The sequence below is a fragment of the Oryzias latipes genome (assembly GCF_053564925.1).
Source record: "Oryzias latipes strain Hd-rR chromosome 1 unlocalized genomic scaffold, Olatipes_Hd-rR_3.1 chr1_Y".
NCBI lineage: Eukaryota > Metazoa > Chordata > Actinopteri > Beloniformes > Adrianichthyidae > Oryzias > Oryzias latipes.
The window spans coordinates 2776787-2804659 of NW_027616335.1; the positions used below are offsets into that span (position 1 = coordinate 2776787).

A 27873-nucleotide genomic window follows, 5' to 3' on the forward strand; every position below is an offset into this window, starting at 1 on the left:
ATTTGTTGTGAGCTAAAGCTTTCCAAACCATTCAGTGTTTCATATTTGATCAAATCTATAACTCATTTAAAAAACTTTTTTTTAATTATAGATTTCTTTAGAGAGTTTTAAAAAATGCCTTAATTTCAAAATATCTGAATTTTATTTTATTTATGTCAATGTAGAGAGTTTACACTCCTGAATGTAAAGAAAGAAAAGACACATCGTCTACCCTTATTCATCCAGCAGAGGTCAGCCTTTTATTGACACAGTTTAAAGTCACTAAAATTCATTTTGAATAAATGAAAAAATATATAAAATGTACATTCAAGGGTTTCATTTCTGTGACTAGCTGGGGGGAGAATGGAAACAGAAATAAAGTAACTTTACTTTAAGCAAAATATTGCAGGCGCAGGAAATGGAGAGAAAAAACGTAAAGCGTGGCAACAAGTTTTCCTCATAAAAGAAATGAAATAGCTAACAACAGCTAATAGAAATTTCACTTTGCTTTTTTTATGTCAGCTAAATTGTCTGCAATATCCACTTCCCCTTGCTTTGCTTTGAAGGCCCTCATAGAGTTAAAGTGAAGAGTGTATTGGTTTGATCCTTTTGGAAAGTTTGTAGTTGAAGTAGTGGATACTCCTGGATTGTGGAATTCTTCTGGGCCAGCAGGTGTATCCGTCGCCAAAGAAGTCCCCCAAACACCGACAGGTGTAGGAACCGTCCATGTTGACGCACCGAGCATGGCGGCTGCACGTGTGAGACCCAGTCAAACACTCATTCTCATCTTTAGGTGAAAAAGGAGGAGAAGGGATTAGAAAATCTGTCAAATGTGCCTCTTTTGTTGTGAAGCAGATAAATGAATAACTGGGAACGCATGAAAGTAAGCTGGAGCTGCTTCATTGTTATGTCCGGACCAGCTGCTCCGAGCCTGCTTGAGAGATAATTTTTGCAGTCCTCATCACACAGACTAAAATAAAAACAGCTTGTGGGTGAGCCCACAGCTGAGTGGGTGAGCTATGAGTGCTCATCAAATAAACATGGTTTCTGAATTCTCTGGTGCCAAGCAGTTCTGCAAAATCCCTCGCGCTGCCAATTAACACTGATGAGAGGAACATGTGGGGATGGACTGTGATCCATTTAGTCATTTACAGTGCTGACATGGTGAAGATCTGAGAGTGTGGGGAAAAATCCTGTGGCTTAGTGGTCATCATGGATTCCTGGTTTGATTCTGGTGTGCAGCCTGTGCTGTACGATCACTTACATATTTCCTTTCAATATTACCAGCAGAATATTTTTCTAAAAATGTTTGATTGTACCTGGGCATTTTGTGAACTCGTAAACTCACCACAGTCAAGTCAAAGTTTCTCAAACCCACAAAAATAATAAAGTTTATAAGCCTAAAAAGAATGTAAAATTTGGCAATTTGGAAAACATTTCTCCGTCTGAATTGACATGTTAGGTTATTTAAAATCTTACTGGGCTCAATTGAGAGAAACTTCATTATTTGCTGCTGTTCACTTAAATTAAACTAATCAAAATGGTCACATTTGACATTATTTTAAAGTATTGTAATCATCAAGATCCAAGATTTTTCAAAACATTTTTGCAAAAGGGCAAAATGTTTTGGAAGCTTTTTAGCCGCCTTGAAAATGAATTTGTGGTCATTGTTTTCTCTGGGAAGTCATTGAAGAAACATGTTTTTAGCCATTCCTCTATATCATATTCCCTGTTTTTCTAATAGTACACTGACATTTCTTTGTTAGGAACTCTATCAGAATTAGGACCAAGCTGATAAGATTTTCCTTCACTTTCAACCCTCTGGTCATGTTCATCTCCTGGCACTTACTTAAATTAACTGGTCTGTTTGAACTAATCTTAAATTAGTGCAAAATAGTATTTTTTATCACCACATTTTTACCCAGCATTCTTCAACAAAAACATTCTACACTTTTAGCTGTGAACAAATTTTTGGGGTGTATTCAGACTGAAAAAGTCAATTGGTGTAGAGCGAGTCCGTTTAATTTGGTCCAGATCCTTCACCTTGCGTTTGGTCCAGGTTCAGACTGCCGTCAACCGGACCTTTCAGCTCTAAACCAAAGCTTGTAAACAAAACCATATGACTAAAGATCTCTCTTTAGGCCAATAAAGGAAAAAATAATGGAAGTCCTGCGCTTTGCAATCCTTGTCAGGATGTCTCACTTATTGACCAATTTTGAACGTCTGTCTCTTTTTATTGCACTTTTTACTTGCTGTTTTGGTCCAGTGGAGGCATGCTGTAAGGTGGTTACTGAGGAGGCATCGGCCAAGAAGGTACGCTGATAAGTGTTAATGACACATAGATTATGTGGAAAACAGTGTGAGAAGCCTTGTGCATCACGTTAGAGTTGTGTTAATGAGTCGACTGCATTTCAATGAGATGCTGTGTCTCATTGTTGCTCCGCTACTGTGTTAACATCCTGTAACGACAGGCTATGGTGGGCATTTTGGTTCAGTTGTTCCACTCTGAGCACAGACTGAGAATACTCAGAGCGAAGTGGAGCTCAGTCCAATTGGAAACCTATGGAGACCACCTCAAAAGAAGGGCCAGAGAGCGGTTCCAGGTCTCAGACCAGGGTCTGCTTGGGTGTATTCAGACGGAACATTTGTCCCAGATCAGGGGAAACGAACTCTGGTTCACTTTGAATAAACCAAATGTGTTCAGTTTGAATGTACCCTTAAAGTTTCACTCCATTCATCTTTTGATGTATTATGCAAGTGTTACCAGTGGTCTTTTATTCATGACTGTGCTAAAATAAAATAAAAACTGTTTTGTTTTTAAGGACATAGTTTCTGCAGAGCTGCAGTACTTCATTAGAAATTTGCCACTGAGCTGTGGGCGGGACTGGTGGCTCGGACAAAGCCTGCTCTCATTTCCCATCATCTCTTTGTTTACACTCTCTTCTGGTAGCTCCCAGCCCCTCACACCCCCCAACCTAACATTACCAGTGCAACAAAAATGGCGAGGAATTTTAGAGCTATCCAATCGTACAGTTTTCAGCCAGATGTCAGCTCAGACAAGAAAAATGAAGACATACGGGGATCTATCTGTCTGCAGGTGATGAATCAGAATGGAGCTGAGCAGAGGAGCTTGTGGCTCGCTGACTGTAGGACTTAACGTCACTGCTACAGGTTTTTCAAATGGCTTTTTTAAATTCACAATAATTTGAATAAGGAAATAATCAGAAACACAATTTTAAGCTTAATTTTCTTAATACATGTCCTCCATTATGAGAAAAATGCTACAAAAACATGTTAAAAACACCAAAAACATGATTTTAATGTTAATGGAAGGATTCCCTCATGTTTGACTATCCTTTTTTCTGCGCATATTGCACAGGCTGCCCAAATCATAACCCATCCACCTCAACAAAAACATGAAACAACTGCATTTTTCCCACACAAAGCAACATTTCATTCAAGCAACTTTTTACCTCGACACTCCACAGAGTTCTTCACAGTCGCCATCACAAAACCTTTCGCACAAACACAAACAAAGCTGCCAAAAGTGTTCTTGCAGGTCTGACGTGATGGACACACATCACCTTCCTTACACTCATCGACATCTGCAGAAAAAAAAAACGTGATTAAAAAAGCAAAACAAAACAATGGCAGTCAAAATCTCTCTCTGCTTGTTAACACATCTTAGTCTGCCCTTTACCTTTTTTTTTTTTTTTCCAAATCCACAAACATGCACACACATGCCTAACCTTTTAAGGACACACGGCCAGTGATTTTTGCTCAAAACAGCAATTTGTTTCCAAAGGACACAAATTAGTACCTAGGCCCTGCAGCTTTGTCTTTGTTCTGAAAGGTGTGCTGCTGTTCAAAGACAAGAATGGACACAAACACTCACATGCTTCCCTTACGTTGTTTAGGGGATTTTCCAAACAGCTTTACTTACAGTATCACAGCTGACTAGGATATGTTTCTGATAATTGCCTGAATCTAAATCATTTATTAAGTTCTAGTTACCATTGCAGCCTTTGTAGTATAACTCATTTGTCTCTAAACGCTTACATAAATTGTGTTAGAGGATTTTTTTGTTTGTTTGTTGCAAACTGCCATAAAAAGCCTGACATGTTGCTTTTTCTGATGTTTGACCGACAGTGGCGGTTCTACCCTGAATTACTCCCCGGGCGAGACCCTCCCCAGGCGCCCCCCCCCCCCCCCCCCCCCCCATAGTCACAACAAAACTTTGTTTGTCTTTGTCAACTGACATGTTTTATTGTCATTGAAATTAAGAAGTGGATACAAAAGATGTCAGAATTCTGAACAGCATTATAATAGTTATAAGAACACAAAAAATAAAAGACCATAAGCATGGCAAAAATACAGTTAGCTAAGAAAATATTGAATCAAACTCAATATTGAATAAATAATATAAAATAAATATTATAAAGCACAAACCTTTTATCACACAAATGACACGCTAAAATAAATATAACTGCAGCACCAATACAATAACAGAAAACACCAACTAAAACCTAACCTTCCTAGCCTTTCTTGATGCAAACTCGTCAATAACATCATCATATGATATCTGCTCCCCTACTGAGTGATTGATGCTAACAACGGCAAGGTTAGTGAGTCGCTCCTGTGACATTGTTGACCTCAGGTACGACTTGATCAATTTTAGTTTTGAAAAGCTCCTCTCTGCTTGAGCCACAGTGACTGGCAAGGTGAGTGCAATCCTGAGAGCAGTCCAAAAGTTCGGATAGATTTCTGATAGATCCTTATCAGACATGAAAGAGATGAGCTCAAGGAGACTTGGAGTCGTTGATGGTAAGTTAGGCAAGTTCTTGATTTCCTGAACAAGCTCTCTACTGTCCAAATCCCAGTTCTTCTCAAAATGGAGTATGTTGCCTAGTGCCTCGCATTGCTCCGTCAGCTCCTCGTCTCCAAGGCTTGGGAAATTGGTCAAAACCCCAAATCTGTTTTGTACAACTTCCAATGTGGAAAACCTCTCCGCGATGGCTGACAAGGCTTCATCAACAACAACATTGAAAAATTCAACCTCCAACTTTTTAAGTGCGTCACTGAAAGGCTCATCGTGTGATTCATACGAGAATTGGCACTTTGTGGATCTTATTCTTTTTTGTTTCAAAATAGCCTCGACATTCATTTCCTTGCACATTTCTTTGGCTGCCATCTGTGCATTCACAAAGCCATTTGCCCTGTAGCTCTGGAGACTTTGTTCAGTCTTCTTCAAAAGACTCACAGCTAGGTCCACATGCATATTTGGAGACTGCATGAGTTTGCTGACATGCTTTATTGTAGATAGAATGTCATGCCATACGACTGTGCAGATGTTGAAGCGGTACGACCCTACCTCTTCAGACAAAGACTGGGCCTCAGCCTTTATAACTGGGTCTTTGGTCTTGTCTCTCACTTCTATTAAAGCCTCTCTCACTGCAGCTCCCTGGTACCTCATGGGCTCGATGCTTTTGATTTTGCTCTCCCACCTTGTTTCTGTCCACGACTTTAGAGTGATGCTCACCTGACTCTTCAGTATGGCCCATCGTTGGGCAGAGGCTGAAAATAAAGTGTAAAGCTTTTGCAGGACACCAAAGTAGCTCATAGCATCAACAGATCTCTTAGCAGCATCACACACAACTAAATTCAATGTGTGTGCACCGCATGGCAAAAACAGAGCACGGGGATTCTTTTCTAAGAGCCTGGCTTGTACTCCCTTATTTTTGCCTTTCATATTTGCCCCATTATCATATGATTGTCCTCTGCAGTCTTCAAAAGAAATTCCTAACTCCTCAAGTCTGTTTAAGATCATGGATGCCAAGTGCTGGCCTGTGGACTCCTCTGCCTCCAAAAACCCCATAAAATGTTCCCTGATCTGAGGCTTCTCCATCAGTGACACCACTCTAATTATAACTGACAACTGTTCTGTGTGGCTTATATCCAGAGTGCAGTCCAGAATTATTGAAAAATATTTTGCCTTTTTGATGTCATCCACTATAGCGGATAGGATTTTGCTGCTCAACAAATCAATAAGTTCATTCTGCACATGATGGCCTATGTAGCTGTTGTGACTTGCTGTTCCTCTTAATACACGGTTAAGATGATCTTTCATTATGGGATCAAACCTGGCCATCAGTTCAACCTCTTTCAAAAAATTCCCATTTGATGATGTGAACAGTGTTTCTGTGTGTCCCCTTAGAGCCAAATTCCGAACTGCCAGTGACTGCACAATAGCAATGAGACGGGTTAGCACTGCTCTCCATCTCACCCGCTCCTCTTCCAGAAGTGCCATCTCCTGCTTATCAATTGTTTTCCCACTTCTGATCCTCCCTGACAGTTCCTTCCATGCTTTCATACAATTGAGGTGTTCTGGGCTTTTTTCGTGTGCTGTGAGGTATGTGCTTGCATGTTTCCAGTTTGCTGTACCAGAAGTTGTTAAATTAATGTTTTTGTTGGAAAACAATTTGCAACAAAAGCAAAAGAGGCTGTTCTTCACTTTTGAATACATCAACCAAGTTCTTGCTATTTTTTCACCACTTACTAGTGTCTTCCTGAAATAGTGGTGATGACAACTTCTCCCATCACTGTCATTTCTTGGGAAAACAAAGTCAGGTGGTATGCTACTTGGTCCTCTTCGAACCAGCTCCATCCGTATCCTGTCAGTCAGAGGTGAGGGCCACTTTGCAGGGTCAGTTGGTAGAGGCTGGTCCTCAGCAGTCGGGGTCAGTGGGGTTTCATCACCAGGCATTTCTATCATCATAGGGCACATTGGCACATTACTCAAAGCACATTTTGGTGTCAAACATCACTAATAGGCCTACTCATCAAAAGTCGGAATTATAAAAATTACATTCAATTGTAGTTGAACAATTGTCTTTTTACCTACACATGTACACTCACACACACAAAAACCCACCTGAAGTCTCAAGCTGGGTAGACGTAGATGGAACAACGTCTTCAGCCTCACTATCAAAACTTTGCTCAGGTAACAACTGTGGAACTACATGAGTAGCAGAGGATGTAGATGGTAGCTCATCCTGAGGGGGTGAGACTGTGACTGTGGCTGATGAGATAGCTGGCAGGGAGGTAGATGTCTCATCTTGAGCAGTGGTAGACGATCCAAAATATCTTAGAAGTGCCCCTGAAATTGCATTTGATACTGACTTCAAAAGACCATAGACTACAATATAGGCCTTATAAAAACATTTATGAATTGGAAATTTAAATTGTCATGTTCTATATCGATCTCTACTTCAGAGAAGAAAAACTAGCTCATGTTTTCCGTCTTCAATCCTTTGATTGGCACATTTTTAGTTATGACCTGTTACATTATGTTTTGTCCCCATAGAGTTGCAGTAAATGGTAAATATTATTTTTTAAAACTACCCACAGATTTATGGAAATTCTATTGGCTAAAAATATAACACATTTGTAAAACAAATAAAAAATAAACTTCATATGCAGGCTCAAATTTTTAAGAATAAAATCTAAAAATAAAAAAATGATGCTATTTGCAACATTTGGGCCTACTTCAGTGTTGGTCATCGACCAAAATAAAGTTTTCATCGGCAACGTTGTTGTAGGGCAGGTAGCATTAGAATTTAGAAAAAACATGCATCAAGCTGTGAGGACTTACCCTTTTCTTTATCTCTTTTCTCCTCTTCTTCTTTTCTTTTCTTTCTAAATTGGGCACCAGATGGCTTTGACCTTTTTTTCTCCATATTTTAGATGTTTTTGGCGTTTGTTTGGCATAAATGTCCTCACGTCACGAGAAGGCATCAAGTCCTTCGACTGAACCAACTGTCACCTTAGTGACAGCATTGTTTTGTGTTGCCATTTTTTCATTTGGGCATTTCACACAAAATTAACCCACAAAAGCAGAATATATTTTTTTATACCTTTATTAAAATGTAGGTTATAGAATGTCACCTTATGACTGACTTATAAAAAGGTTTTATAAAGTAGATTCAAACCCTCGCCCTTGTCCCCACCTAGCCACTTAATTTGGAAGCGTCCCACAATTGAACTGATTCCCCGCAGCCCCCCCCCCCCCCCTTTCTTCACACATTTCCAGCAGGAGCGCGTGCAGCTATAGCCAGGGGCGCTGATTCGCTACATGACGGCGCAGTCGCAGTTTTTACTTTTATTTTTTTCATCAAGCCCGCGACCGTCGCCTCCCCTGAAAGATGAGCCAGCAAGTTTTTGCGCATGCGCAAACGCGGCGGCGCTCCGTGCTCACCCTGCGCCCCCTCCCTTCTCCTTCTTCACACACATTTGTGTCTACTTCTCAAAGACAGGAGAGCGCAGCTGCGGGGCGAGGGCGGCGGCGCGGCCAGGTTCAGGCTGTTACAAACTCACAAACTGTGACATAAGTAAACCAATAGTGGTGCATATAATATTTTACGAGGGCTGAGCCGCCGGTGCCGCCCCCCTTCAGTTTTCCGCCCCAGGCAACCGCCCGGACGGCCCGTGCCTAGAACCGCTACTGTTGACCGATAATGTGAACACTGTACTCCTGAAGGTGCCTTTTTTCTGTTTGTTGCCTTTGTGGTCAGCTGAAGTAAAGTCTTGAAGAGCTGAGAAAATGGTTTTCATTTATTTCTGCCTTGGATATTGAATAATTCCTGAAACAGTTCCTGCAGTTTGAAACTGTTTTTCTTTCCATCTAAACCCAACTTTCTGATTGTTAAGGGGACTGAAGGTCATGAAGCATTTGCTTATCAAGTTCTGCTTTTCTTGAGATTACATGCTCAATACAAGCGGGTTTTGTTTCATAACTCCAAACTGACAAAACTCTGAAGGACTCTCTGGATGGATGGACACCTCACAGTTTGGTTCATATCCTGGGTGTGGAGCTTGTGGGTACAACATGTAGGTTTTCTGTGGCGACTTTGGCTTCCCTCCCACAGTCCTAAAAGATTCATGTCAGTTAATTAAATAGGGATTCTGAAAAGTGGTCACACAAATAATTGTCTATGGTTGTTTGCTTCTGTGTGGCCCTGTGACAGGATGGTAGCATGTTTAGGGTGTACCCCGTTTCCTGCTTAGAGTGGGTTCTGTGATTGGCTCCAGTAGACTTCAGTGACCCTGAACAGGAGACAGCGGGTGAAGAATATGGAAGTAGGCCAATAACACACATGAAACTCAACCTACTCTACAGTCCCCACAACAGCTTCAAAGGAAACTGTTCTTGCTTGCACAGTCACTTAAATACCATACATTGTCTTTGAACACATATTGCAGCTTATGTTTTGATCGAAAATGAATATATCAACACTTTATATATCATTTGGCAAAACAGCAACCTCTCCCGAATACGGACAGAGTCGCACCGAAAAGTGACTAAATTTGAATAGAACTCCAGAGAGATAACCAGATTAAATGCGGTCAGTGCAGAAATGTAAACCATCTACTACTTTTGTGATGTCATGAAATGTGTCGCTGCTGAAACTCTACCTTCACAGGTTCTACTGTCAGCAGCCAGACGGAGACCAGGAGGACAAAGACAGCGAGCTGCTCCAGCTCTGTCGAACTGACATCCAAACTGGCAGCGCATTGAGAAACAATCTCTCTCCTCTGGAACACAAAAACGTAAACACCGACGTAGGAATAAGCAACATTAACAAGAGTGTAGAAGTTGCTTCAAACACAAAAAAAACCTTTGCCAACTCCATTAAACTGTCGTCTCATTACTGAATTAAGAAATATTCACTGTTGATATTATTTGATTTCTTTCCTTGGTTAAAACGTTGTCACTCACTGGTACAGGTGTATCCATCTGCATTTAGCGAGTATCCAGACTCGCAGTAACAACGATAGCTACCGGGTGTGTTCATGCAGCGCTGGGAACATGGCCTCTCCAGCAAACCGCACTCATTCACATCTGCAGTTAATATGGAACATCATTTAAGCAGTTGGTAAAAATCCTTGCGGTAAATGATGCAGAGGGAAACAAGTAATGGTAAGAAATGAAAAACATAAGGCTAAATCGCACCCCACCTTCATCACAATGTGGTCCTCGGTACCCCGTGAAGCAAGAACACTTGTCGGGGCCCACACATTTCCCGTTAACGCAGGGCTTTCTACAAACAGCTGTGGAAGACGGCAAACAAAAGACACATCTAAATCTGCAAAGAATAACTACTTGCTTTTTCTGATTTATGAAAACAAAAGTACTGTTAATAAATCTTCTGCGCAAGGTAATTTTGAGAGGTCATTTATTTCAGCAGTTTAACAGCTGCCAATCACAGCATGCAACTTTATCATTCGTTTGGGGCTGTGTGTCCTGTCTCCCGATGGCCCTTAGGAAGCAAAATGCTCAAATGTTTTTACCAAGTACGTTTTAACTTATCTGCCATTTGCTGGGCAGGCTGTGTAGACCGGGTTTCTTAATGACAACAACAGGCTGTTCATCTCAAAACAGTAACAGCGGGGCTCAGCCCAGGATCATGCCTGAGCTCGTCCCACTAGTCTACTAAAAGATGTCACGTTCTGCCTTGCATAAATGTGGAAAGGAGATGGACTATAGCATAAAGCCTTTACCAGCACATCCTCAAAGATCCTCAGTGGGATAGACGTCTAGACTCTGTGCTCAAAGTGTAAATTGGAAGTGGAAATTGGAGTCAAAGATCCAAATATTTCAGCCTGAAGTTTTGAGTAAAAATTCTTTACAGTACTCTTTCACTTCAGTACAAAGATTGGAATGGCAAAATCAGTTAAATTATACTGAAGTATTTAGGGGGAAAAGGTTAAATTCTAAAGAGAAATAACAGACATAAAAGTTGCAGTTCCAAAAAATGTATTATTACTGCTTGCCTTTGTGTCTTTTTGTTGTATGACTAAAGGCTTCTGGCTAAAAAATCATTGTAGACAAATAGTCACTGAAAATGGCTTACGCTGACAAAGGCCATTAACATTCCTCCATCCAAAACAACAGGAAATGTCCCAGCCGTAGTTACAGAGTCCAGGCTGTCCATGACCCTGAATGGGATCCAAAGTATCTTTCAATAACCTGTGGAAACTGAGGTAAGAGTGTCAGGATATTGTGACAAATCATGTGACAAAGTGCCTTTCCTAAACTTTAAGGAACGCGTTATCTAAGAGGGTAAACAATGTCAGATAGAGCTAATGTAAAATGGTATTGTAATTTTTTAAAATACTTAATTAACATTTTTTTATTTATTTCAGTGGTATAAAATAAAAACCAGTTTATTGTAGTTATTTACAGGCTTACTGATGGCTAGGGACACATGTTTAGATATAGCCAAACATAATCCTTTTGCTGTTTGTCTACAATGAATTTTAACACATTTCCTATATATACAAAAGAAACTTTACTTTTAGCAACTGATGTAAAAATGAATTGTTTTAAGAACCAACCTAACAATGTAAACTGTAGCCTATGCAGTTTTTAAAGTTAAGCATAAGTAAAGAATACAAAATAAAGTTTTGAGGAGCTTGAATAAGCTACAGAACAAAATTGCCATGAAGGAGCTGCAATCAGAACTCAACTGCTATTAGTAAGTGCCTATGAAAGAGTTGTTTTTGGTAGAAGTTCTAATTCTTTCTTGCAGATTTTTAATACAAGTTGATGAATCTTATTTAAATTCCATATTATTCTACTCAAGTTAGCATATTAATTTGAACTGGTGTATTGAAGACCACTGGATGACAACTAATTACGAAAATGCTTTAATTTTCCATCATCTCCTAAGGTTGGTGTTTATGACATCCAGTTTTCTCACTTTCTAATAACAAAAAAGGGTTTAAAAAAAGAATTGATCGCATAACTAACTCACACTAATTGCAGTGAAGAAGTTAATTACCTGCACATTCTGGGCTTGATTGCCATGTTACTCACTTAGAAACAACAACCTAATTTTTAGACAATTTCAAATGTTTTTTTTCCAAGGTAAAACCAGACGACATAAAAAAACCTCTCACCTTTCCTGATGATGGGCCACTGAGAATAGAATCAAATGTCCAATCACCCCCAAAAACTGTAACATGAGATCAGTCATTTTATCCATCAGAATTTATTTCTTTCAGCCTAAAACTACATGTTAGATCTTTCTGAAATCTTTATCCTGTCAAACCAGGTCGCTGTTCTCTGAAGAGCGTCTTCTACAAACTGCAGTTTGTGTTTGTCTGAACGGTGAAGTGGGGGTCACATGGTGTAATTGTATGGTGCTGACAGTAAAAGGTGTGTTACCTGTGAGAGTAGAGAAAAATACAGAGGAACGCACAAAAAAATGTTAGGGTTATCACCAAAGCTCTTTTTCATAAATGTCTCTGACATGGTGAGGTCAGTTGAAGTGCAACTTTTAGGTTGGGAGTAAAAAAAGTTGTCCTTTGAGATGTCTTATAACGGGAACAAAAGCTGCTCGCTGATGAGATTTATTGTTCAGTGAACGAGACACTGATAACGTCTAATCTAAAAGTTTTTTCACTTTAGCTAGACAAATGTGGCTGCATGTTTAAAACGGTTGTATTTTAAAAATGAAAAAAAAAAAAGAGGTCCTGCAGCACAATTTGAGCGTTGGGTGTGGCCGTCAGACCGTCAGTGGCAACCAATCAGAGACTAAGCTTTGGGCATGTGACATGTTTAATGATGGGATCAGTGGGTGGAGTCAAAAACCAACATGGAGGATAATCTAATTGCTCTTGTCCTGAACTTTTAGATGTTTTTCTTATTTGCATTGAGACAAGAATAAAGAGATACTCTAATTTTATTCTTGTCCCCCCCCCATTGGCGACCCCCTCACATTTTCACCTAGCCAAATCTGTCTTTTGCAAAAAGTTTGGACGTCTCTGACTTAAGCCGTGGATGCTGGAAGTGCAGAGTCAGCTGATTGACAGCTGCCCTCATTTCAACTTGGATCTGCACAGTGCACTGGTACAGTATGTCTCTGTTAATGCCTACTGACACAGAATGGGGGCATCACAGTTTGCTATTTAGATGTATACATGTGTATAGATATTGTCGTACTGTGGTTTCCCGGTGATGGCGATTGCGCAACTCTTCAGGACGTGCATGGGGAGGGAAATCACTGCACACGACAAGCACTCTTTGCTCGGAAACTTTTACTCGTCTTGAGCAGGTAAGTACAGGTAACGCATTTTAACAGCAACAGGCTTGCAATATTTGCTCAGGCTCTTGATCGGGCACAGAACAGCAGAGAGACCTGTCCATGCGATGAGCGTGAGCACTTACTGAAATCTCTTCATGTTACCCACAACTTAATCTGAACTCCAAGTATCGCGTTACTTCTTTAACCAGTAAGAATTGGCTGACAGGGGGTTATCCTATGTTGAAGTAACTGCCTTACAATATTTTATATATTAACTTGACTGTGATTCCTTTCTTTGAGTCCTAACTTCACCTTACCTTAACAAAACATCAACTTCACTTATAAGCACTAGTTCAATTGAACACACCAACAAGTCATTTAAAAAAAAGTATAACTTGAACAAATGTTCTTTGATTTAATTTTAAACCTCACCAAGTCAAACACCACAATTGTATCAGGACCTGCCTGTCAAAAAAGGGTCAAATCCCAGCGATGATGCAAGTTCAGGATGGGACAAGTGCAAATGTCATCTGAGAATTTAGCTCTGTCTTTCATCTGTTAGCACTGGTTCAGGGTCTGTGTGGGTGCCTTTAGGATTAAGAGCAGAGAGACCTCCCCCCTCCCCAGTTCAATTCCTTGTACCATTTACAAGTGCATGAGACAAGTACCCCAGTGGAGGTCTTTGATTCCTCAACTTGAAAAGGGATGTCTCACAAAAGGATCAGTTATCAACTGAAGTCCCTTTTACTTATTCAAAAATCAAACAAAAAAGAACAACCTAAAAACACAATCTAGATGTCTGAAAAGATTCAACTCTGTCAAGAATTGGAGGTTTTACTGCTGCGCTAGAGTCTATTTACACAGAACCTACATATTTACTGTCAGTTGTACTTTTGTACATGTTTATACAAGTAGTGGTATTTTGTAATGACACCACAAAGTGGAAGAGTTGTGCTTTGTGTTTCTTCTCCATTAAAGAAAAAAAAAGTTGAATCATTGCATTTCCATCATCATATTTAAAATTCAAGATTTTTTGTGCTAATTTTACAGTTATTTTGTTTCTTAGTTAATAAGATTTGTGGATTATGACTAGAAAATGATTTTTTGCATCCCTTCAAAAACTGTTTTTGTTTTCTCTCCTAAACCTTAATATTTATTACGATGATTGAGATCTTTTTGTCGTAGATTTAAACTTTTGCAGTTAAAAAAAATCTTCTCAAAGAAAGACTCAAAACCTGGGAATATAATCTTGATAAAACTGACTGCTGTCTTCATGTTTTGTGCTTGTGAATCATTTGTTTTATACACACCTGCTTGACAGAAAGACAAGAAGAAGCAGCCAGAGTTTAGACCTACTATGAAGAGCTTACAAAAGGGAAATAAATGGAAATGTCAAGCAAAGGTAACTAAATACATTCCAGAACAAGAACTTGATGTAGGAGCTCAGATGAACACTTTGTACCAAATTTGGGATAAACGTTGCTCGAGGAGAAAAAAAACACAAAAGGAAAAGAAAAAAAAGATGTTTTGCATCTTGTTGTAAAGATGGATGAGTGTAAGGAAAAATGAAGCATGTGATGGCAAACTCACACGCAGGAAAGAAATGAAGACCCCCAAAAAAGAATTGAAAATCCTCACAGAAGCAGAGAACAACACACTACCCCTGTGTTTTGACTTATCCCTTTTTCCTTTTTTTAAAAGAAGAAGAAAAAAAAGGTGCTTTTTGAGGGTGCTTCGCTGATTTATGACCTGGGACTTTCACCACCACATACCCGTGACAGATTTTGTTTGGAAAATGCTTTTAACAGGTGACCCTCGGATGATCAACAATCCGGGGTCGGGGATCAGAGAGGCTAAGCAAAGGAGTTGTCAAGGTGTGAGAGGTTAAAGGTCGGAGGCCAGAGATGAGGTCACCAGACAGGACACCTTCCAAGGCGTGATGAGGACAGCAGGGGTGCTCTGACAAGAAAAAAATGTTGCCGTTTTCTGTCAACATCAACTTTAAGCTTTCACGCTGACTCCCATCGCACGCTCCAAAAGAGAGTTGTGTAACGCTTTACCAACTTTAAGGCAAAAACATTGATGCAAAGCTGGTTAAAAAGAGACATTCTAAGCTTGCAAAGGCTGATATTATTCCAGAGGATGTGATACATTTTTGCTTATACTTCTATTAAGGAAGCTATTGAGTATTTAAAATTAAAAATGAAACTCCTTTATTCCTTTTTTGTGTCAGAACCTTTTCTTCACACCAGCCTGCATGGCTGTGGGCTTCACTTGAAGTGGAGGTACACAGTGTACTGAGCGGCAGAGCAGCCATTAGATACAGAGCTTTTCAGAGCTTAGCACAACACCACAGGCAGCTTCTGTACCAAAACAACGATTAAGGATTTGGCAAGTTGAGGTGGCTCTGCCAAAAAGCTTTCATTTTTCAGGAAATTTTTTATTTGGGTTATCTTTCTTTTTCTGTAGAAAGAGAAAATGCTGATAAGTGTGAAATTAAATTGATTGAAGTGTTGCAGCGACATGATTTATTTAGTCAATTTGGAAATTGTTTCCTGATGTTACAGCAAGAGTTATGACATTGCAATAAACTAAAATAAGCTATGCAAAATGCACCAATCTTTTTTGGTGCCTTCAGCGGCAGATATTGCTTTGTGGTTAAAGGTAAAGTTTTGTATCCACTTACAATGTTTAGATTGGGAATTATGCTAAACTATTCATATTTAAATGTGTTTCTGGGGTAAAATCCACATATTCAAACTAAAAGAAACACGTGCTCTGGCTTTAAAACCTTAAACAGATCAAATGTGAGATTTGTTTCTAACACAGATTTGTATCATCCTTTTGTGCAGTTACGTACATAAGAAAATGGGAATCATCCGGTCACGTTTAACACATGATAACTTTGTGTTAATGCTGGCATGACAGCTGAAATTAAAACATCTTTTATTTTGGTAAAAAATATTTAATCATGTGCTCAAAGCTAAAGAATTTCTGCACAGAACATCACAACATTTGTCTTGCTATTCTCCAGCAAGGTGATGTCTTAACATCCTCGATTTGTGTTTATAAGCTGGCGCAAACAACTGTCACTGTTTGTGAACGTTATTTGCCATGCAGATCTGCTTTTCCAAAATCTCGTCTTCATCTGTGAACTTTGCTGCAGAAATACACAGTTGGAATGGGATATGAATAATGCCATCTGGTGACGTGTTAAACCTCTAAAAAATGTTTAGAAATACATTTGGGCTCTTTATACATGATGCTGCAAACTGTTACTGGCAATGCCACTGCATGCAGCTCCTCTGGCAGTATTCACACACACTATATGTTACCAGATTATTACCATTGCAGTCCAGGATGAATGATCTCAGAATGTGCCTGTGAAGCAATTGTAAATTTCTATCTTAGACCACCATAGAATTTACAGAGTAGAAATTCTGTTACCAGCACTTTTGAAGTATCAGAACACAGTACGTTTAGTTTTTTAATTATGAGCTATGCATTAAGCTTAGACTATATGAACTAAAACCAAACTAGAAACTATGGCCTAATAGCAGGCTGAAGCCCCTTTTATAGAACAAAAGGTGCATTTGATGTCTGTATTTGCCCCTTGGACTGATTCAGGTTGATCTGTCAGGTTTGCAAAAGGCCTGCCCTTAAAGATCCACTCTTATGAAAATCTAGTTTTTGGTGTTTTTAGCATGTTCTTATAGCATTTTGTAATGATGGAGGACATAAATAATGAAAATTAAGCTTAAAATGGCATTGTGCCATGTTTTGTGTCATGTGGGTTTTTCATTATTCATATGGTAGTGAATCAGGAACCGGCAGGTGATAAGCTTCCTGCTCTGCTCCATTTCGATCCATCCACTTACAAATAGATCAATGTTCTTCTTCAACTTCCTTGTCTGAGCTGGCATCTGACTCCAAACTGTACGGCTGGAAAGCGCCAATATACCTAGCCATTTTTGTTGCACTGGTAAAATTAGGATGGGGTTGTGAGAGCCTGAAAGCTAGCAGGAGAGAGAGTTAAAAAAAGTATGACTGGAAGTAGGGATGGGCTTCCTCTGCACTAACAATCCCACGCCACATTTCAGAGGTAAATGTCTGATTAACTCCAGCCGATCTGCAGAAACTATATCCTAGAAAACAACACAAGTTTTTTAATTTTGGCAAAAACCGGCGTATCCCTTACCGTCTAAATGCAATATTCATAACTGTGCAAGAGATTTTGTGCAATCTCACAAATAATCAATCATTTGTGCGAGGTAAAAAGAAATAGAAAATCTTAAAGAGACATTGATAGATGACTAGCTAACGTTCCAACCTGTGGGTTTTACAGAAGTTCAGGAGCCCGATGATGGTGGAGTATAAGCTCTAACGCAGCCTCAATGTTCTGCAAGGCAGGCTGCGGTTGACATTTGGACGTAAAAAAGCATATATGTTGTGTTTTTGTATTTTTATTTTTGAAAGCTCTTTTATATTTGTTTCGGTTCTGTGAGCTAAACATGCAGTATATTTGAGAATATTTAAGGGTACAAACAAGCAGTTATTTTGAAAATTAAAGATAAAGTTTCATTTTGAAAAGTAAAAAACCAAAAGTTCTTATGATTTTAATTGCCTGATTTATACGTTGTCAGTCATCTGTATATTATTTCAGATTTATGTGAGGAAAATTAAAAAATGTTGTAATTTTTTTAATATTTTAAAGCTAAAGTAATTATAGGGAGCGTTTGCTCAAGTTTTATTTTTAAATCTCGAAGAAACACATTACTTGGCATTATGTGTTGTTCTTTGTGCATTCACGCAAAGCCTCTGTTTATTTTCTTGCGCCGTGTGATAAACTGTTTGGCACATGCAGCTCGCTAGATCAAGCCATGCCAGTGCAGATAAAAAGGCGGCAGTCATCTGGCAAAGTTCACTGCCGTGTACACACAAACAACACCAGGAGGGTGATGCCAATGACCCCGGTTCTGCCACAGCAAACCACAACTTTGAGAACACAAAGACAGAATGTACCTCTATTCCTTTTCCTCACACCCTTTAAAGTGGAGAAAATGCTTGTTTCGTGAGATAATAGGCATGGAGGCATGTTTATCAGAACATGCATATTTGTGACAGAGTGGAAAGAGTGCTCTGTGCTGCAGAGGTCAGGTGCTGGTGAGCGTTAGCAGACACGTTTATCCAGGTTGCGGATCCTTTTTTGGCTTTGCCTGCATGCGCTCACGGAGAATGCTGGGCCGCAGACTGGTGAGTGTGTCCCTGCATTGACTGTGAGTGATGTAAGATCGAGATGAGCCCTGCAGATTAAGACTGAAGACAAACCCAGACTCCTGCCAAGATGAGCCACAGTGTATACAGAATACTATAACAATACAGCTACACCAGCACTGGCGTAAACCATTTGCATAACTTCTTTTAATGTGTTTCGGAAAATTTCGTCTCTGCTGAGAGGACGTACCCCCTCATGGAAACTTATTCTTTGGTGGTCTGTTTCAGTCAACATCAGCTGTTTACTTTACCTAACAGAGGATCAGAAAAGGGGAAGCTGACCTTGAGGGAAGTGTTGCCTTTGACAGCAGCCACACATGTTCGTGTGGCTTCTATGCAGAAATATATTTGATATACTTAGGTAGGATAAAGACCCGGATACTCCTGCACACTGACTAAAGACTCAAGCACAATTTTCAATGTGATGCATGTCTAAAATTAAAAAAAAATGTGTGAATGAATATGTTAAAACATGAAATGTGAAATATTGATTTCTGTTTTGAAAAATGTTTCAACACAAAGCTGATGCACAATTTTTAGTAACTTTTCAAATGTTCTCTACAGGCCCACTTATACTTGATTTACGACTTTTTCAAAATTCATGAAAAATATAGTAAAAAAAATCCCTTCATAATACTTTATTTAGAAAATGAAAGTTAATATTTTTGTTAAATAACTTAAGGAAATCCAAACGTTTTTGTTTTTTTATGATTATGCAAAAAAAATGACCAGGTCATTTAATACAGGTAATTGGTTTCAACTATGATTGACCTACATGTATGTTTATTGTTATTTATTATGGACATTAACCCTTGTGCTATCTTAGATGACCCCACCCTTACATTGACGTGTTCTCCCTACCATGACAAAGGTGGATAAAGGTGGAAAGATTTCATGTAATCATGGACACCAGTAAAGATCACAAATCATTGAAGAAAAAAGGTTCAGCACACTGTCTTGTGGGGTCTAGATGACCCAACTCCCAATGTTAACATGCCTAGGATAGCACAAGGGTTAATGAGCTGCAACGTTTAGCCCCAGAGGGACAGCTAGACAGTACAAACAATACTAACAAGTATGGGCTTTTCTGCTGTGTTTAGGTTATGGATCCAATTTCAAGGAAATGGGCAAGATTCAATTCAAGAATTGACAAAGCCTCTTGGATAAGAGGTGAAACGCCTTCTAACTTTAAAACTAAGTACAGATGACAGCCCCTAAACCTACTACTATGATGGAATCAACCTGGATGAATGAGAGTCTTCATGGACATTAAAGCTGGTCTACTTTCATATGCAAGAATGGATTTGATAGATTCCACTAAAGCACAATGATGCACAGCAGTACATTTATCAGAAAACGTCTTTAGGGTTCATGACATTCATGACCTAAGATCCGTGGTTGGATTGCTACTGCAGCATGCTGTGTTCATTTCTGCCATACGTTAACCTGTATTTTAAATGTAAATGAGTAATTGACAGTGTTAATTTGTACAAGTGCACATTTTTGTTTTGCTTCAGACACTTAGACCTAGAGTTTCCTGGATATTTTCATCATTTTTTGTGGTATTCTCCCTGCCCATTTAATTGATATAACAATGATATAAAAACACCCTCTTGACCAGCGCTAAGATGAGCTCAGAAGGTTTGCTTACATGCCTCTTCCCTGAGCATTTTCCCTATTAAGAGGCTTGTTTTCTATTAGCTCTTGATTTTATAAAGATTTATGCTCTCCATTTTTCTTGTTTGATTTCCTTAGATGATAATTCTTGTTTCATTTTCTAGCTCTCAAAGGTCCCATTCTGCATTTTGAATCAACTATTCATCTAAATTTCTGGCACCACTTTTAGGTTCTTGGATTCAATGCTTGTTTACTCTCTCTAACCACAGAACTGATTCGTATCAATGAAATGATGAAATTAAGGTGCCCACTGGGGCTCAATCTGTTATGTTAACACACGCTGAGCTATGGGCAGCACTGAGTGCCGTGGAAACAGGTAAGATGAACAAGGACTATGAGGGCCACCATAAAAGTAAATAAATAAATAAGAATAAAGTAAAATTTATGAGAATAAAGTCATTAAGTTATGGGAAACAAGTCAAAGTTTTGAAGTTATATTTTCACAAGTCATAAATTGAGAATTTATGAGATTAAAGTCATACATTTATTAATCTACTAAGAAAAATAAAAAAAACAATAACAACAAAAAAGAACCAAAATCATATTTTAGTTTAAGAGACGTGGACCGCATTGTTATCAGTTACTTCAACCTTTTTGTCACAAATAAAGAAATGCTAAGTCTTTTAGTGAGTCAACATAAGATTTTTGAACAAGGACATTGAAAAGAATTAGCAGGAAAATGTCGCACAGATTTGGAAGAAATCGTGTCTTGGGTGGAGAAAGAAACGGTTGGATTGGGTGACTTCAGGGACATCGCTGGTTATGAGCAATTCAGAGGGGCTTTGTGGCTTCCCCAAGAGACTGGCGATAAAGATTCTTGACCCACAAGGAGTAGATTTCCATTCATGTCGTCAGCAGTATAGGTCCAAAATTTGCATCATGGCACATAAATTCCTATGATAAACTAAAGCCTTATGGCATCACCATAAATGGCTGCATTGATGGATTTGGTCGGCATGTAATGTACATCACCAACTTTAGTTAGTGGTGTAAAATGACAATTTTTTTCTCGTACTTTTATGACTTTGTGCTAAAAAATTCATTTATTTTCTTTCTTTTAGTACTCTATCTTAGGGTGGAGATGTGCCCTTTTAATGTTATGAAAAAACTAACGGTCCTGTTGTTCAAAAGACACAAGGAACAGAGAAAACAAAAAAAACATACAGAAATTCCACTTTTCGTCTGTAACGTTGATGAGATGATGCTTCCGTTACGTTGTTTTAGCAATAGCAGTCAATAAGGCTTGGAAATCGACTCATACAAGATAGTGCACTCACAGACATCCAACAATGAAATTTACTATTAGACTAAAAAGTGCAAAATAATACACACAAAAAAACTGGAAACAAAATTAATCACTTGAAATGTGACATCAACTAAACTTACAATTTACTACACATTTACCCGTTATTTTCAATTTTTTGGTCAGACTGTGGTGGAGTGGTTTAGTGCAGCCCGACCACAGTGGAAACAGTTACTCATGCTGCACAGATAGTCAAGTAAAGATGTCATAATCATGGTGAACATCAGGATAAGTTTCAAACACTGTGTCCTCTGTGCTCAGGGGTGGCATCCAACAACTGCAGCTGCAGTTCCGAAATATTCATTATAATGTAGCTTTGATTCAGTGTCCAGACTTAAAAAAAAAGGGTTAGTGGTTTTTTTTTGGTCCTTCTTCTGATTAGCTAGAAAAAAAGACATGGTGGTCATGGTGTTCCCTGTAAAAGACAGAGCAAACAGCTTTATCCAAACCACAAATCAAAAACAAAACAGTAATATCATAGTTTTACTACTGAAAGCACTGATGAGGAATTGGATTGGCTGCTCAGAAGAAGAAAAATATGCATGTTTTAAATTATGCATGTAAGTCAGCATTTGTACCTGCTCCATCTTATGTTCACTGCAGGGTATTAGAATATTAGAAAGAGTTTTTGTGATTTTAAAGCAACTTTCATTATGATTTATCTAATGTTTTGGTTACTTGTAGTAGGAGCTTCCTACTATTTAGTGGTGCTATGCAACAGTGAATCAAGAGTTTTAGTAAGAAATGTCATTAGGTATAAGTTATGGCTTATTTATCTCATAAAAGGTCAAAGGGTCGTATTGATTGCACCAACACACCCAACCACGACGCAGACGAATAAAGTATTGTCGATCTGTAGAAACTATGTCCTTGAAAACAATATAGGTTTTTTGATTTTCGCTAAAAACTTCTAAATCCTAATTAAAGACCACTGGGAACTCAGAGGGGGACTTTAAATCAGTGACAACAGCTGACATTTAAAGCAATAAAGATTAGTTTGAGCTTAGCTTTCACAATTTGCACAACTACTCCAGATGCTTTACAATTTTTAGACAAAGTTTTGTGTCTCCCCATAACATGTCATATCATGCTGATAAAAATCATGTTTAAATGCCAAGCTATTGTTTTAAACAAAACGTTTGCAAATGGGAACGTTTTGGAACTGTTGGCTCAGTCTTTTTGTTCTAAATAAAATACGAAGAAAGAATGTTTCAGCAGTACTGGTACTAGAAATTGCATGTGTTAGGCTAGGTTGGCACAACTTCATAAATGTCTGATTGTGAATGTAACTTTGGCAGTTTGTCTCTTGAGTGGTTTTGAAAGAGACTTGTCACCACGTCCAAGCTGACAGCACACTGATTTGTTCACTGCATGAAAGATAACATCATAAAAACTGTTGATCATTCAGCAATTCCTTTGAGAACATGTTTTAGCAGTTCCTCCATTTATTTTTCTTAGTTGGCTCCAATGTAGAACTGGCTGTGATTAAAAAAACCTGTGAAAAAATGGCTATTTTTATAAAGTACTGGACGTTTTTTGGCCTGTTTTTGAAGATGCCTTATTATAAAAGTGTTATTACTGAATTCCCAGCTTTCTTACCTGGGATTTCTTTTAAAACTAGTAAGAAGTATACAACACATAATCCTAACAGACTGGCTAGATCTGAAGTCAGACTTTCGCTAATTACAAAGATTAGACATTGAATTTAAATGAATAAATATTAGGGGCTTTGCAGGATGAGATGATCCATCCATCATCCATCTTCTTTTGCTCATGTGGAACAGGGTCACGGGGGCAGCAGTCTAAGCAAAGATGCCCAGACTTCCTTCTCCCAGCCTACTTCTCCAGCTCCTCTTGGGGGACCCCGGGGCGTTTCCAGGCTCGCCATGAGGTGTAGTCTTTCCAGCATGTACTGGGTCTTCCCCGAGGCCTTCGCCTAATGGGACACACCTGGAACGCCATCCAGGGTGGCATCCAGTTCAGATGCCTAAGCCACCTCAACTGGCTCCTTTCAATTAAATGATCCACTTGAAAAAAAGGGGTGACGTCTTCTTTATGAAGTTGTCCTAATTTATGTCTGTAACTTTGTATGTTTGGCAATGATTAAGAGATCTTTAATAAATATTGATGTAATTTTTTTAAATCTGTTGTGTCTTTGCTTTTGGGAAGGATTGACAAAGCGGTTTACAGACCTTGTTGAAGGGGTAATTGGGGGCATCAGACCCAGCAGGAGAATCTTTGAAGGTGGAAAAAAAGAACAATGGTTCACATTTTCATCATGAAGCTATTGTTTTTCTTCTCTGCAGGTTCTCTCCTGTTACCCTTTAAGTATTGCTTCCACTGACTCAGTGGTGTATACAACATTATAGCATAGCATTCACTTCCAACCATCTCAGTCCTACAAATATTTGGTATACAGACTTTTCATGTTTATTCAAAGTACTGAGTTACACTGGGGAAGATAGCCAGACAAGGGCCCTTTAGGAGGGAAAGAACTGTTCCAAATGAGAAGTAATGATTCATGCCACAGATAGTGTATAAACTCAAATATATGCTGGATCTTGCAGCACTACTGGCCGTTTCCATTTTATGCTTGTTAAATTGGACCTGATCGTAGCTTAGACAACTGAGTATCACGTTACTCTAAATATGGCTGTGTGTTCACATTTGTATGAGTGCATGTGTGAGTGTGATCAGAATGAGGTGGGTGGTCTCCAGTCACTTATCATTATACAATACGAAAGCCAAATTGGTATTTTGAAAAGGAAATTAATATTGCCATGATCAGTGGCTCCTGCGTGCCTCCACGAACCAGTGGGTTTGTGCTGATTGGAACAAGAGGTGAGATTCCGCTTAAAAAGAGGAACTTTTTAATTTTTTCTTTTAGAATAATACTGAACATTTCATTTGTATGTGCAAATTTGACCCTGATTTTTCCCCGTTTAAGTGTATTTATTTTTTTAAAATCTATTTAGTGGGGAGGATTAAAACTAAGAAGAATTCAGCACAGATGAGCTGATGCTTGGAACTGGAAATTAATGTGGTAACTTTAGGGGCTCTCTTACTGTTGTGATTAAATCTGCCAGGCCAACCAGCCACATGTTTCTGACTGAAAAAACTGTGCTTTCGTATCCATATTAAGCTCACCTTTCAGCATATCCCTTCAGGGGTCACCGCAGGTGGTTTGGCAGACAGTTTTTACGCCGGATGCCCTTCCTGACATAGCTGGGGACTGGCACAGGGGGTCCCAGACTTGGGCCCCCTTGTGGCTACATAAGCAGTAGTGTGAAGGGTCTTGCTTAAGGACCCACACTGAAGGAAGCTCATTAGACCCTTGGTAAGTGAATCCCGGTTTCCTGCATGCCAGTTCTATTAATCATTCAGAATAATTGCAATATTGCTTATTCCAGCTTATTTTTTCCTTTTAGATTTGATATTTTTCTTAATCATCCTTTGACTTCTGGGTTGAAGCGTGTTCGAAAACAAAAGACACTAGAAATGCAATGCCTTGAGTAACCACTAGGGAACTCTTTAAAGCAATGCAATAAAGTAAATTTTACAGCAGCAGGAAACAGTTATAAAAGCCTTTTTCAACTCAATGAGCTAAATTTTAAAGTTAAAGCAACTAAATCTTTTCATAAGGGTCTTTTTGACCTTTTAGTCAATATGTCCCATCTTGTTAAGACAGGGACAATTCCTTGCTTCTTAGAGGTCTAAATGTATACACTGTAATGACTAATATTTTTTCCACCACGTAAATTTTAATTTAAGCTTGTTGCTCTTGATAATTAATGTCAATATTTGTTTTACATGTACATGTTTTCTTCAGTACATTTTCCAAAAGGTAACATTCCAAAGCACCACACAAATATTTAGACATGCTATAAATTTTAATAGACATATGGGTATTTTTGAAGAAAAACAAAGTTATCCTTAGTTTTATTTACAATAGAGGAATAAAAAAAGCCACATACAGCACAATGGTAAAAACAACAGACAACTTAAATAATTATTTTATTTGTGTAACTACTTAAATAATGAAAATGGTTATTCTATTCACACCACACCATCTCAGCAGCTACAATGGAACTTTCACATTAAGTGCTAAAACAATTCAGATTTTCATTTTACATCATGAATTCCATCTTTGATATATTAAAACAAGGTAGAGTGGATCTATTTTAGCAAACACAAGCAAAGCGGGAGATGAATACGTCATCAATTTTGTTTGGAATATGCCTCTCAAAGTAGCTTGAGACAATCGTGTTTGAAACTCAAGCCCAATTGATGGTCATCTGAAGGAAATAGAGATGAAAGAAATGGTCTTAAAAAGGTTTTTCTTGAAGGAATTTGGGTGTGCATGGATAAGGATTTGGCTAGTTTGAACCTCTGTTTGGCACTCATGCACACACACACACTAATGTTGCTCCTGACATTTCCAACTGCTATTTCAGCACAGGTCAAACACTCATTAGAATTTTATTTATTTTTTTGTTAAATTCCAGTCAGAGTGAAATCTGGCCGTCACTGATAAGATCTGATTGGAGACGAGAGTTGCTTCCACAGTGACTAAGAGGATCAACTGGGTCTTTGATCAAGCTCACAACAAAGACTGGTTTTGACAGTGGTCATCAAACCATATGCTGGGGAAGAGTTAGATGGACTCTACCAACCGCTCTGAATTACTCTATGCAAACAAGAAAGAAGAAAGTCTTACATGTACTTCATAAAAAGCTGCAATATGAATAGTTACAATATAAAAAAATGACATGACCTGACAAGCTTTGTGAGAAACTGCCTTCTATAAAACACCATATTCTCCCATATATTATTACGTTTAGAAAAATAGACCCTCCTCTATGATAACAATTATGCTAGCTTGTTTTTTTCCTTTTTTTGCAATGCTAAGTAGTACTTAGGTAAGCTCTACTGGAAATATACATCAGTTCCTCTTCCCTTTGTAGTTGAGTTTCAGCTTCTGTTTCAGTGTGTTTGTTTGAACGACGCTCGTGGAAAATACAGACGATATGTGTGAGAGTGACACCATTGGAATTTCGTTTGTGATACGCTTAAATTAATTTAGAATAATAAAGTGAATGAAACAAACAAGACACAAAATAAGATAAGCAATACAGTGCATGAAAGTGAAAAAAAACCTCCATTCAAGTTGTAGAAACTGATTTTTATCAATGCTGCTTAGATGACCCCACTCACAAACTCACACCATGTCAGAGTCATGTCCCTGAACTAAATACAATGGAACACATGAAGAGGCAGAATCCGTCTTTAGAATCGTACAACACAAAGCACTGTAAGCTCTACACGACCAATCACTTGTATTTCATCAGTCTGTGTTGACAGATCATTTATTTGAATGGACCATGAACCCCTCTTGAGCCATGCCACCCCTTTCAGTTTTGAATGCTTCAACAGCTCCCGAACAACCAACAGTCTCCACATATTTACCTCAAACTCCACATTTGGGGTTTTGTTACAACAGGGAACACCACGACCCTTTGGACTGATCCAGTCTTGGGTTAAAATGGTCCACTTCTGAGTAGCTCCTACTCCTACAAAAACCCAACCACTGGCAGGTAAGCTAATTATTTACTTGAGCTTTCACAACTTTGTCATGCTTGTCAGTGGACTCGTTGCTGTCTGGAGGCCTCGTACATGTCAACGCGGTTTGAATGCCAGGGCTGGTGTTCAAAAGCAAATAGCTTATAGGTGAGAGGAAGAAAAGTTTGGTATAGTTATGTGGGTCCAATGCAGTCTCACAGGGATCCTGTATTTGGATGTTGGTGTGTATGCATTTCCGCGTGGGCTTGAGGGGGGATTTAAAGGCCCTGTTAATGACACCATATATATAGTCTGCTGATGGTTGTAGGTAGATTTGTGTCAAAGCGACCAGTCCCCTCCCCTGCACAGCCCTATACGATGTAGCTGCTCAGATCTAGAAGATATGAGGTCATATCGATGATGTGGTCCAGGATTCCATCTTTCTCCTGGTCGTTGGGCAAACCCCGCTCACTCTTCTCACACTGAAGGCCAGAGTAGCCACTTTTGCACAGACATTTATTGGGTTCCATACACACCCCTCCATTGCGGCAGGCCGGCTCACATTTGGCTACAGTCACACAAGAAAAAGAAGAAAAAAAACACAGGTAAATTTCAGTTTTTTGAACACATAAGAAAAACAAAGTCACAAACAGCATATTTTTGATAACTAACTTTTTGTGTCCTTTCTCACCAGAAAATTTCCAGCCTCAGTTTAAATAGCGGTGGTGGCAAAACATTTACACATTTGTTTGGTTTGGTTTGCTGGGAGAATTTGATCAGAACTGACCACAAGGGCTGGACATAGAAAAAAATAACTGATATTGACTTGTTCTCCACTAAAATAGTAATATCAACTCATAAATTAGTGATCTTTTAAGCAAACCCCACCAGGGTCCATTTGCAAGGGAACTGAGAACCTTGTTTTCGGGGAGACCAGGATTTACTTGTTGGGGTTTCTCAAAGGTTCATATAGTCTTTCACACATGCTAAACAACG

The 27873-nt window shown here is 38.9% G+C and overlaps 2 protein-coding genes and 1 long non-coding RNA gene across 3 annotated transcripts in view; all 3 read right to left on the bottom strand.

Moving 5' to 3' along the window:
• Positions 1-216: 216 nt before the first annotated feature.
• On the bottom strand, positions 217-12746 carry LOC144990251 (nephronectin-like). Its single transcript, XM_078943288.1, has 7 exons — positions 11938-12746; positions 10890-11014; positions 9994-10086; positions 9755-9877; positions 9451-9570; positions 3453-3584; positions 217-766 (listed from the first exon to the last, which is right to left on the bottom strand). Exons 1-7 carry the CDS (start codon positions 12021-12023, stop codon positions 558-560), a joined length of 888 nt encoding a protein of 295 aa, XP_078799414.1. The 5' UTR covers positions 12024-12746; the 3' UTR covers positions 217-557.
• On the bottom strand, positions 4205-8472 carry LOC111948193 (uncharacterized). Its single transcript, XR_013654257.1, has 3 exons — positions 7631-8472; positions 6911-7135; positions 4205-6744 (listed from the first exon to the last, which is right to left on the bottom strand). It is a non-coding gene; the product is annotated as an uncharacterized LOC111948193 (long non-coding RNA).
• A 12443-nt stretch (positions 12747-25189) lies between the features above and the next one.
• The window catches only part of LOC144990443 (hedgehog-interacting protein-like), a 35294-nt gene continuing 32610 nt past the window's right edge, over positions 25190-27873 (bottom strand). Inside the window, exon 13 of the mRNA XM_078943714.1 lies at positions 25190-27445. Coding sequence (XP_078799840.1) covers positions 27249-27445 — 197 coding nt within the window. The 3' untranslated portion in view covers positions 25190-27248. The remainder of the gene's footprint in view (positions 27446-27873) is intronic.

What these genes read in the sequence shown, in the direction of transcription:
- LOC144990251 (XM_078943288.1), bottom strand. Translation starts at nt 12,023, where the DNA reads ATGGATAAAATGACTGATCTCATGTTACAGTTTTTGGGGGTGATTGGA. An exon ending in GTGGCCCATCATCAGGAAAG is followed by an intron (nt 11,015 to 11,937) that starts GTGAGAGGTTTT and finishes CTCTTACCTCAG; the next exon opens with TTTCCACAGGTTATTGAAAG. An exon ending in AGATGGATACACCTGTACCA is followed by an intron (nt 9,571 to 9,754) that starts GTGAGTGACAAC and finishes TTTGTGTTCCAG; the next exon opens with AGGAGAGAGATTGTTTCTCA.